Source organism: Squalius cephalus, assembly GCF_949319135.1.
Source record: "Squalius cephalus genome assembly, chromosome: 2".
Lineage (NCBI taxonomy): Eukaryota > Metazoa > Chordata > Actinopteri > Cypriniformes > Leuciscidae > Squalius > Squalius cephalus.
In genome coordinates, this window is record NC_137123.1 from 48,859,072 (window position 1) to 48,872,095 (window position 13,024).

The 13,024-nt window shown below is 37.8% G+C and overlaps 1 protein-coding gene across 1 annotated transcript in view; it reads right to left on the reverse strand.

The window, feature by feature from the left end:
- The window catches only part of dnah6 (dynein, axonemal, heavy chain 6), a 94,372-nt gene that overhangs the window by 61,831 nt on the left and 19,517 nt on the right, over positions 1–13,024 (reverse strand). Inside the window, exons 32-43 of the mRNA XM_079850561.1 lie at positions 12,767–12,934; positions 11,524–11,672; positions 9,864–9,971; positions 8,559–9,114; positions 8,324–8,446; positions 7,080–7,262; positions 6,042–6,185; positions 4,619–4,840; positions 4,369–4,516; positions 4,132–4,289; positions 2,595–2,726; positions 1,119–1,290 (exon numbers count right to left, since the gene is read on the reverse strand). Coding sequence (XP_079706687.1) covers positions 1,119–1,290; positions 2,595–2,726; positions 4,132–4,289; positions 4,369–4,516; positions 4,619–4,840; positions 6,042–6,185; positions 7,080–7,262; positions 8,324–8,446; positions 8,559–9,114; positions 9,864–9,971; positions 11,524–11,672; positions 12,767–12,934 — 2,263 coding nt within the window. The remainder of the gene's footprint in view (positions 1–1,118; positions 1,291–2,594; positions 2,727–4,131; positions 4,290–4,368; positions 4,517–4,618; positions 4,841–6,041; positions 6,186–7,079; positions 7,263–8,323; positions 8,447–8,558; positions 9,115–9,863; positions 9,972–11,523; positions 11,673–12,766; positions 12,935–13,024) is intronic.

Consider the following 13,024-nt stretch of genomic DNA (forward strand, 5'->3'; position numbering starts at 1 on the left):
TAAAAATGTGTTTTCTTTACCAAGAAAGTGGCAAGATGAAAACCACTATTTTCTGTTTCAAACTTTCACATAGCATCTGTAGGTTATAATAACATTAAAAATTCAAATCCAGATTTTGATTTTCAAAGATTTATTATAAAAACGGGTAATCTTTCCCCCAAAATGCAATAAATTCATGACACTTTTTTTCCAAAATGCAATTAATCCATTCAATCAATATGAAAGTTATTTTTCATATTGAAACTGTTGAAAATACACAACAAAGTAAGTTGATCCACATATGACAGCCTCTGAACTCGGTCAATATCTTATAATACAGGCACTGGACTAAAAATGCATTCAATCAGCCATCGCTAGGAAATACCTCCTGAACTTTTTTGACGGCGATCAGCTGTAAAATGTCCTGCTCAGATTTTGTTGACTGAGTAAAACAATTGAAAGTTTTTTAAAAGATCCCCTGGGGTCAATGTGTCAGTGTGACTGAAGTTTGATGCTGTCGTGTGAGAACAAGCAACAGTCTGCATTTTTCCTCCTCCCGCATGCCACATCTTCTTAATCTCCTCACGTAAATGATTAGATTTCGATGGCTTACGTTTCTTCCCTACCGCAGAAACCACCACAGGTTCATCAATGCCGTCAAAATTATTACTTTTTTTGTTTGTTTGTTGATCAAAAAGTACAAAGTAGATGGGAAAAACTAGGATGCCGGGTGTATTCAAAGAGCCGCCGTTACTGTTTACAATGCGTGGAATGTTGCGCTGTGATTGGTTGAGAGCGGATCTATCGCATTCTGCAGAGAAACGAGACTGGCGTTTGTCGCGGTTTGGAAAGAAAGGGAGAAAACATGACAATAACACGGCGGATATCGCATTTTACGTAAAATTTAAAATGGACTTTTCAATACCGACCCTATACAATACAGATTTTTGCGGGAACTCAATTTTTTTAAAAATGGCGTTTATCGCGTTTTGGAACCAAACTCTTCATATATATAAATATATATATATATATATATATATATATATATATATATATAAATGGCAGCCTTGGTAAATTCTTTGCAAATGTCTAAAATGTCTCTGAAGATGTGTGTTTGTACACTTGTCTGTCTCTCTTACCTTGCACACATTTAGAGAGGTCTCTAAGGTTGAAAACGTAGTGAGATTTTGCTGGTGTAGGCAGCAGGTCTACACTCATACGATGGTAGATCTCAACAGCAGCATCCACAATGTTGTCAGCTGCCTGCTTCACTGCTGTGGGAAATTCAGTGAGGAAACCCTCTAAAATTGCCTACAAACATGCACATATAAGAACAGAAGTCAGTGTGCGCAGCAAGCATAGAGTTTATGATAGTAATATTTCTAAGCCTAAAGTTTGTCTGAAGACCTTTACCACTATGGACAGCTCCAGCATTGACCAGTTAATGAGCTTAGACTGTCAGTTCAAAACCATGGACAACTCCAGCTCTCAGGCTGTGGCTTCAGAACCATGGACAGCTCCATATCCTAATGAGCTACTCTGCAGTCAACTTTCTATATAGGAAGCTACTAGAGATATGGAAAACTGCATATTTTAAAACTCATCTAGTCGGTGGGTTGTCTTAATGAGGAAGCCCAATTATGCAGGTTAAGGCTCATGCCTACTGAACACAATTCAGACGCTTAAGGGATTCTTAAGGAATGTTCACATAATATGAATTCAAAAACAGCTAGATTGACTTGCAACATCACGGAACAGAACAGAACTTTACATGTGTTCTTAAAAACAAAAGGCTCAGAAATGTCTTGTATTTGTTGTTGAAAGGTAGTAACTGTAACACAATAAATATTTGGAAAAACAGTTCCAAGTTAATTGAAATATTTTTTTTTATCATTATTATTCAGTGTTGAATACAATACATTTTTCTCAACTCATCCATCATCTTGAAGAAAAAGAAAAATATTGTCGCAATGCATTCTGGTACTGACTTATCTGAGAAGGATATGAAATTCTGCCTTAAATTTTGGCCAACAAATGATATTGGTATCTTAGAATACTAATAGTGTTGCCTACCTTTTCAAACAGCTGTAAATTCAAGTGAAGTATACTTTCAGCTTTAATATGCTGTCTAGGTAGGCAGCTCACCAGGTTTGGGAACACAGCTTAAGTTGGCTCAAGATCATTGCCTTTTCTAAGTCAACAGACTGGCACAGCATGCAACAGCTTTAAAGTCAACATGAAACAGTGCTGGCTACCCACTGACTGTCATGCATACTGTATATGTGACATATTTCTGAATGAAACAGGTTATTCAATGAGAAAAATAAAATAAAATAGAGCAGGACTTGATTTTATCCAGAGGGACAAGACTGGATGTTACATACAGAATGGAGCCAGGTGGTTGGAAATCATAATGTCAACTAAAAAGGACAGTTGTTTCAGATGCAGAGCAAGTTATTGATTTGTTGATACGTTTATTTGGAATAATGTGCACCGGTGACTCAAGCACAATAAGACCAAGAACATAAAAAAAAAGTAAATAGGTCAATTTTGATTTCATGTTGACTTTTAAAAGAAAAATGTTCATTCAAAATGAGTGCTACCATATGTCTGACCTTAAAAATCTGTTTGAGGCTGTGCTCAGAGGGCGTTGGGAGGCACAGCATGCTGAAGTGGCGGATGAAACGAGGAGTCACAGGGTTACGACCTCCACCAGGTGGTGCACAGGCTGCGGCTATAGTCATATCCTTTAGGGAGGAGAAGGAGACAGAAGATGGTGAATAAGTGCATATGAAAAAATATCCAAGGGACATCATTTAACTTTTTTGACACTTCCACTAATCTCATCAAACCTTTACTAGAAGAAATTAATGTAATATTGATTACAACCCAAATTAAAAGAGCCTTTTGACAGCTAGAAACTTAATGATCAATTTCTTATCAAATGACAGAAAAATCATTCAGGAAATGTTGCTGTGTCAAAGCAGTGTCATATTCAGCAACCAAAGAGCTACACTAACCAAATCAGTTTCTCCAAGGGCAAAGCTAAATTAAGTACCACAAATCATCCTTTTAAACCTCAGCGGGTTCTTTCCTCATGTCATATTTCTGTCTTTTATTTTATTGTAACTCATATTTGAGATTGATGAGTAATGAGGTCGACTGCAATGTCTCAGATCACCATATTTCTCTGTAACCTTGCCAAATCGCATAATTGTCCTTGTTTATATTATGCACTTTTATCTTTGTTTGTACAAGTGTATGAGTGTGTGTGTTCAACAAGCAGAGGGTTTACTTGATGCTGGTGTGTGAAAAATACATAATTAAGCATCATTCCCGAGGTGAGACAACAATCAAATGAGAGCAGCTACTTCAAACATCAAGAATTAGTGCCGCTCATTATATAATAAATATTACAACATACATTATTTTCTATCCCGATAGAGAGAAGGCAGAGAGTGAGAAAATGTTTAACGATTAAAACACTTGATAAAATTGGATTGTGGTTCCTGAGGATTCTGCGCAAACTGCTGGTCTCACAGCAGTTGCCCAGGATTAGGGATGGGAATCTTAAGAAAGGTAACAATTCTGGTTCTAGTAAACAATTATAATATGTATTTACAATAAACCTCCAAAATCCACACCAATTAGTAATTAGACAGATTTAAATCTCATTAAATACACATAACAGAGACTTAAGTACATATAAGAGTTTATTTTGACATTACAAAAACTTAGTCAAGATCCATTCTGATCAATTCAAGGTGTCCAAGTGAGTCATGAGACTGTGAAGGATTTGTGAGCAAGATTCATTAAAAAAAGTGGCTCATGAGAGTTCACAAATTAGACTACAGTGGCTGTGCTGTCTGTTTGTTTTGTGGTAATACTGTGGGAGCTTTTTAGTGTTATGTCCAGCCAGCGTTCTCATGAAGAATTCTGACCTTCAAGAATCGAACTAAACAGAAATTTGAACTTCATTCAAACTACACTGTTTATTTTTATTTATTTTTCCTTTTAAACAAAACCGGTTTTGAATAAGAAATCATTTTCAATTCCCATGCCAGGCCAGTAAAGTCAAACAAGGACAAATCTGTTAATATTTCTCATGTGTCATGTTTCCATTTTCTATGTGTAAGTGTCTGGGTTGCTTACGTGTATCTCCTTCCAGAAGAACTTTTCTCTGTCATAGAAACCATGAAAGTCCTGGAACTGTCTGAGTAGCTCTATAGGGGGCTGAGAGCCATAACTGTCCAACTTTGGCATGTTCAGATCATCCACAAACACCACAATCTTTTTATTAGCAGGAGCACCTGAGATACATAAACACACAGATGATTTTCAGTATGGCAGTTTACACACCTGCCATAATTGTATCTAAATTCCCCTTACCAAGTATATTCTTTTTCTTCTTCTCCAGTTTTAACTCAATGATCTCTTGGGTTCTGGCTGATGAAGTTTGGGCTGAGAAGTTGATGTAGACGGGGACATAACCTGCCTTTTCCTGGACACTGTTCAACAATGCCCGTGCCACAACAGACTAAAACACACAATAAGCCTAGTAAGCAATTTCTAGTGACGAAACATACAACTTTACTGCTTCACACACTCTTACATCACATTAAACATATGCCCGTCTTACCTTTCCCACTCCAGTGATGCCAGTAAAGAGGACAGAGTGATTAACAGACAGCAGTTTTTCCATCAGGTATCCATACCTCACTGTGTCTGTGGTGGGTACCAGCATCTCAAAGAAGGGCAACTCACTGTTATAACTAAAGGGGGGAATGATCCTCTCCCATGGCTCCAAACATTTAGTAGCAAAGTTCATATATACGCTCCACAAATCACATCCACTGGGCAACTGTTATTGAGAGAGAGAGAGAGAGTTCACTGAATTACGTATTATATTTAAAATGCTCTTTTTCGTGAAATGAAAGTAAATGGGGACAGGTCAAGTTCCTAAAACGGCAACATAAAACACAATAAAAGTAATCCATATGGTTTGTGCACTGTATTTCAGGTTTTCTCAATAGTTGTGTGTGAGAAACAGTTTTAAGGATGCAACAACCAATTTTTGTCAATTTGGATGGATGGATGGATGGATGGATGGATGGATGGATGCTGTAGGTAGGCTTAGATGCTTCAATTTAATAATTAATAGGGGGTTTGTTGTTCAAATAAGTATAACAGTAATAGCAAGAAAAAAGAAAAAGAATGTGTTTCGGGAGTCTGTATTATAAGGGCAGGTTCAAGTACCCTTGTTCATTTCAAATTAACCACTTCCTTTTCTTCTGCTCGCCCCTCCTCCCCTCCCCCCCCTCCTCCTCCCCCCCCCCTCCTCCTCCTCCTCCTCCTCCTCCTCCTCCCTGGATCATTCTGTCTTGCTCTGTGGAATACTAATAATGACACTCTCCACTGCATTCCGACCTTCTGAAATAAACACACCTTCCCTTAATCCTTATACAAATGTCTGTGGCATATTGTTTTTCTTCAATCTATTTCCCATTAAATATTCCTGAGGTCACATTTATGAATGTGACAGACACACGAGACAAGACACAGCTGTCTATATAAAAAGAATTGAACCAGTCAGGTGCTATATATAATTTACAATGACCTATCAGTCAGGTCAATGTTCTCTTTTCAGGGTCAAAGCCCAGAGGTTTGCAGTGTCTTCAATGTTCCACATCAGTTGTTTAACAGGAATAGCTACTGTATGGCCATTGAGAATACATTCAGATGGGACTAGAGAAAAAAAATTATTACCTTTTGAATTAAGTAAAATTATGAAAACATTATGGCTGCAGATCTGTAAAGAACTAAACATGTTCATCCAAATCTTGTAGTACATAATGGTCTTTTCCTGAACAAAATGCTATTAGAAAGCTAACATGATTGTCATAAATTAAGGCAATAAAATAGAAATTCCCAGATATGCTCACTGATAAATTTCCATAAATGTAAGCATACTTCACAGGTTAATCAAAGTGATCTGAGATATTATTTCAGAGTATATGAAATGTTCCTATGCATTACATTGCATTTGACATTTATTCCTTTACCTTTGTATCACTGTTGTCCTCAAACTGCTGCCTGACGAAGGTGTCAAATGTGTCCCAGTGGCTGTCAATCAAATTACCGCCCACTGCCCACAGGTAGCAGAACACAAACGTCTGACATAACATATTGCTCAACTTGCTGGACTCCTACAAATACATACACAAAAGCACATAAATTAAACAGTTTGCACTGCAATTTCTACTGAAATTGATATGAGACACTACTGAATGTCAATATGAGAGTGTTGAGTGTACAGCAGTTTTGGGGTCTGAATGTTCTGAACTGTGCCAGTCCAGGGTTTTGATTCGTGGTATTTAATTTACAACTCAAGTTCCCACTCCTCTCTGAATCCTTATATTTCCACATTTTTCTCAAAGGCGAGAAACCAAACATTCAGAGAGAAGTGTAAATGTGAATTTATTTTAATGCCTAATGGAATAGAAAAGAACATATCTCAGTTACAAATAAATCAGAATTTCTCTTCAGGTTTATTAATTAAACATTACTAGTGGGTAAAAAAAGATAAGTCAACTTCATGCAAGTACTTTTTTCCAAATAATGTTTTTATTTATTTATTATTTGCTATGACTTCAATACAATAACTGTATAAAAGACATTTAATTTAGCAAATAACACGTCTTTATATTATAACACTTTTTTTGCTCACATAGTATTAATGGGACTTTGTACATAGCCTTTATATTTTAGCTAGGGGTCTCTGTCATAATTTAAAGTACAATGTTATTATTCCTATGATGGCAAAGCTGAATTTCCAGCAGCCATTACTAAATGTCTTTTGTAACATTATAATATTATATTTTATTATCAATTTAATGCATCCTAGCTAAATAAAATTATTAATTTCTTTCTTTCAAAAACAAACAAACCTTGAACTACCTTGAACAGTAGTTTAGATGGGTAGTGTAGATCTACTAGGTTTTCTTTTTTGTCTTTAACCACATTATCAATTAGACGTCCTATAGAAGCTTTCTAAAATATGTTAATGATTAATTTTGGTGATAGCTATGATGCATAAATACCATATTGAGGTTAGGGGCTCCATTGCTGAACAGTAACGCTTCCAATAGGCAGCAGAGGGTTGTGACTTTACTAATGTCCACCTGTCCAATGGCCTGAACACAGTGCTTTGAAACAAACTGCAGGCCCTTGTCCACATATTTTTGAAACAGCTCCATCAGATATCCACGTACAGGCTCTGTAATCTAAAAAAGAAAAAGAAAAACACACACATTTCCCAGATGGTAAAAAACAAACAAACTAAAAGACATTCTGGGCCCTATTTTAACGATCTGAAACGCAAGTATCAAACGCGAAACGCAAGTAACTTTGTGGGCGGATCTTGGGCGCTGTTGCTATTATACCGGCGGGATAAATGACTCTTGCGCCCGACGCAAATCTAAAATGGGTTGGTCTGAAGTAGCTATATTACTCATAGGTGTGGTTTGGGCATAACATGAAATAAACTAATCAGAGCATCATCTCACATTCCCTTTAAGAGCAGCCGCGTTTGTTCCATGGTGGATTGCTATTATAACGGCAGATTTGCCAGGCGCACGCCAGGAGCGGTTCACATCCGAGGAAACCGACGTTCTCGTCAGGGCCATAAAAGACAGAAAAGTGACATTGTTTGGGGATGGGAGAAACCCACCCAAATAAGCTTCGGTTAAACAGGCGTATGATAATTTGGGTAAATGTGTAAGCTAGATGTATGCCTATTTTTTCACATCTTCATGGACACCACAATGATTTCCCTCATGTGTAATTATGTATGGTTTGCAAAAATGGCAACTGCTGCGTTTGTGTAGATGAGAGAAGCAAAGTGTATGCGCGTTGTGCACACGCTACATTATGGCCAAGCATGCGCCCTTAAAATAGCTTCTGAACGCGCCACTAGACTATGTTTTTCTTGGTCTGTGGCGAAATTGTTTTCTGGAACTGCAAAATAGCACCAGGGAACGTTTGCGCCGGAACACGCCTCCTCTTTTTGCTGAACCACCCCCGGGAGCGCAAGTTCATTCCCTAATTTACCGACGTGCATCTGTGGAGGGAAAAGTCCGCTGTGCGTCGGGTGCAAAATAGGAATGATACATGCGTCGGTGTACAAAGTCAATTGCGCTGAGTGCAAGATAGGGCCCAATAAGTCCAACCTCTTTAAGGTTTGCCTTTAAAACTATTAATTAAGACTCTTTCTAATGCTTCCGTGACTGTAAAACAATGTGAACACTCTGCTTTGTGAGTCCTCAGAGAGTTTTAATGGCTTTACCTTCTCGGCTAAACCTGAAAGCCACGTTTGAACATACGGCATCCACTTAAGCTCCTCTGGGTCAATGTACACCATCCCGCAACGGCTTACTGTAGCAGGAGACGCCACTGCCAGGTCTTGAACCTGATTGAGAAAAGCATGGCATGTAAGCGTACGTGACTAGCCTCTAGTTAAAAGCAGGAAATGCATGTGGAATTTAACAAACGGGGAACATGTGCACATTTGCGCATCTCACCTCAAACAACATGTGTATGGAAGGTGTGAGCTTAATCCTTTCACTGTTGGCCAAGCAGAGCATCTTATTATCATCCAGGACTGTGTTCATATTCTCAATCCACAGTGCATCCACCGGGCCATCACTGATCACCCATTTGTGGTCATCACTGAAGTCCTGAACTGCTGCCCGCACAGAAAGCGCCATCAGACCATCCCGCCATTCCAGCGTCAGCGGGTTCACCTCCCCGTAAAGCTCGCCCATGCTCACTGACTTTGGGTTGAGCACATAGGTCTTAACAGGGCGGTAGAAGGGATTTTGGTGGCCAGCGTGATACAGGGTATCCAAGGTGTCTGCCAGCACACGATAGACAGTAGTCTTGCCACTCCCGGCAGGCCCCACGAGCATTACCCCATGGCGGACCAGCATGGTCTCGAACAGCTGGATGACCTTGCTTATGATGCATGGGAGGGGCTGGAGGGAGCGTTGGCACAGAGATGAGTGAATGGTAGACTGCAGGACACCGTAGTCATGCTCTGGGATGGCGACGCCAGGGAAGAGGTCTGACAGGATGCCACTAAGGGAAAAAAGAGTGGGTATTCACACACAAATATAGTAGCCCCGAGAAGTCCTTGGACTTTAAAGTCACACTTAATTTCACTGAATTACTAAAAGTTTTAATTTTATTTTATTTTTTTACTTTATATCTAAAGAAATTGATGGTACTTCTGACAAATATGACTTAAATAATGTACACTCACATGAGATAGAAAAAGCTATTTTATTCTACGTAATAATCTCTCTCTCACACAAACACACACACACACATACTGTGTGTATGTAGGTTTTTGTGTTTTAGGATTTAAATAAAACATTCTGCATTTTACATTTAAAAAAAAAACAAATTTAGTATGATTTATAAGCTGTTTTCATCATGGGAACCAAAAAATGTCCAAAGATTTCTGTTATGTCCTTCCTCACTTATTCTCTCATTAATAATGTTTCAAAAGATCTCTACTTCAGATAAATGCAGAACTTTTTTACTTTTTTTTTTCCATCAAAGAATCCTGAAAATAATACACACAAAAATATTATGCAACAAAAATGTTTTTAACATTGATTATAAAAAATAACTACTTGAGCACCAAATCAGTATATTAGAATGATTTCTGAGGGATCGTGTGACTCGGATGTCTGTAGTAAAGGCTGCAGAAAATTCTGCTTTGTCATCAATGAAATAAATAAAAAAATCACAATATTATTTTAAAATATCACTGTTTTTTACTACCTTTTTTTTTACATGCGATATTAAAAACCTGTGGTCACCTGAAAAGCACTGCATCATCTTTGAGGAACTTGGGAAGGTTCGAATCTCGCAGAGCTCTGATCAGCACAACATCCTCGCTCAACTGAGGGTTTTCTCTTTTTAATGACCTGAACACCACACACACATAATAAATAACATATTAACAGTTGTTCAGAAAATGTGAGCAGGAATACACAACTTGCAGCACAAAAACATTGGATTCTCTCAGTATTTTTACACTGCATGCACACAGGACATCACAAGATAGATTTTATTATAGATGGCATTCACAAATTAAACAAGATTTTTACATTTTCTGAAGAAAATGGAAGCGATGCTCTGTGAGTGCTCTGTGAATGCTTTTAGTGCATTGCTATGTGGTTGCTAGGGTGGAAAATATGATGTAAGTGGTGCTTGCCCGCCACAATATTAGGATGCTGTAGGTGGTTTTGCTAGGGTGGTTGCTAGGTCATTTCTAGATGGTTGCTATGTGGCTGCTTCCTGGCTTAGGGGATTTTTTCACACTTTTATGATCAATTCACACCTCTCCTCAACAAGACACATGACACATGATTCAAGGTGTCATTCATGCCTTGATAAGCACCAATTAGTACTGTGGGAATCATAAAATACATCCAAGCTATTAAACAGCCTGTATTAATTCCATATCAGTAATTTACACAGAATATGGTGCTCAAATTTACTCTCAATTTTTAAACACTCTACAACTGTTCATATATTCTTGTAAATAGTTTAGTAGCCTAAATCAAATTGATTTAAAGACAGACATTTTGAACCACTGAAGAACACAGTGTAATAAAGGGACAAGGATGTGAATTTATACTGCACATAAAACCTGAGTGCTAATTAAATGTGCCAGTGGTGACATGAGGTTAACACACACACACACACACACACACACACACACACACACACACACACACACACACACACACACACAGAAGACTTCCTGTTGGCCATGATCTGCTTAGAGGTTTCTTGCATAGCTGTATTTTATTGGCCTTTACCCCAAACACATCACTAACTGAGACTGATCATGTGCAAATTAATTCTCAATCAAAGGCTGACTTGTTTATAAAACAAAGACAATAAAAATGTGAGAAGACAAGAGTGGCCTAGAAAAGCCCTAAACAAACACTTTCCAAGACTGATTTACGCTATTTATGTAACGTTCATTGTTGAAAGATCATTACACAGTACATGTCTTTTCTGTCACTTTTGATTAATTTAAAGTTATAAAAGATTTCTATTTCAAATAATTTTGTTCTTTTAACCTTTCAATTCATCAAAAAATCCTGAAAAAAATGTGTCATGGTTTCCAAAAAAATATTAAGCAGCACAATTATTGATTTCTGAAGGATCATGTGACACTGACCACGGGCTGGAGCAATGGCTTTGCCATCACAGGAATAAAGTACATTTTAAATTATATGAAAATAGAAAACAGTTATATTAAGTTGTAACAATATTTCACAATAAAAAAATATTTTACTGAGAGTTTGATTAAATAACTGCAACCTTGGACATAAAAAAAAAAAAATAATAAATTGTACCAACCCCAAACTTTTGAACGGTAGTGTGTGAGATTAACTCATTGAGTAATGTGAAAATGTGTTTGTGCTGTAGAAAAAGAGCAGAGATCAACCCTGAATGCCTCACCCTGCCATGACCAGCACAGATTTGACAGCTCTCATGCCAAAGTCATAGTGATCCTGCTGAGAGAGCTGCTCACTGCAGAGCTTGTACATCTGAGTCATCTTCCTAGCAAGAGTCTTACTAGACTCAAAGCCCTCAGAGTACAGGATCACCTACAGAGAGAGAGAGAGGTTTTAAGGTTAAAGATACTGTAGAACTGTTTGTATTGTCAGATAAGACATGCTAATATTAAGAGAATTTTATATAGGACTCATGCAACTCCTCTAAACAGATATCCTCTAAGGCTGTGGTTTCTGATGAGATTTCAATAGTTCCATAAAACTGTTGGTTCTTTTTTGAGAGTATGTTTTCTTTGGACAAAATCTAGTGAACTAAAAAAATACTAATATTTATTATTATTATTAAGGTTGCCAAAAGTTCATTTTTTTTATAAAAAAAAAGAAATCTCTAAATAAGATGCCCAAACCAGGGCATGTGAGCTAAAGTTGGCTCGTGACCCTTCTTGATATGGCCTGTCACAATATATCACAAGGGGTGGGGGGATTGGGGGGATAGGGGGGGAAATGCTATTGATATTGGTTCATTCCAAATTCATCTTTAAGTTATAAAAGTTTTATTTTTCAATTGAAATCTAGAGTATATAAGTGATTTTAAGTCAGGTATAATGCAACATTTACTTTTGGCCTAAAGCACTTGATCAAATATGATTTTTGGCCTTTGCAGTAAAAGGTTTAGGCTCCTCTGCTCTAAATGCTCCGAATTACTTCATCATTTCATCATTTTACACAGGGAATAAAGTGTGTATTGAAGTCAAAAGTACATTTTCTAACCAATGAATTGTGGAAATTTACAAACAGGAAATCACAGTGGTAAGACATCAGTTTCCTCTCAGGAAAGGCTAATTCTCACTGCACCAACAGACGTCGAATGAAGCAGACAATCACCAGATTACAGCACATCACTTCTCGAACATTCCATTACCCGAAAATGTTTAATCTGCGAAAACAAGTGCTGAACAATGGCAACAGACTCAGACTGATGACACTCTGATCCAACAAATCCAGAAGAATGTGTCTGTTTCCATTGGTCTGTCAGTGCAGTGTGAATTAGCCTTAACGCACACACATGAACAGAGAAAAGCTTTTAATGAGTACACACATTAGGTGAGCAGTGCAATCTCTGACCTCTCCACCTAGTGTGGTTTATCATCATTACTGGGATCAGATCAGGTGGTTTAATCACACACCTCAGCGATAAGAGCATAGTTGGGCACCATCATGGCTATGGGTCGGAAAAGGGCTTTCAGGTTGTCAGGGAGTTCAGTTCTGCCAGCGTAACCGGGGTTCATAGTGATGAAGGCAGCACACGTCATCACCAATTTTATCTCTCTTCCCTCAAACGTGAAATGAGTTAGCTGCAGAAAATAATCACAATCCAGTTGCAAAAAAATCCAGTATAAGTACTTTGAGCATATGATACTGTACATGCATATGTGAGTGTGTAT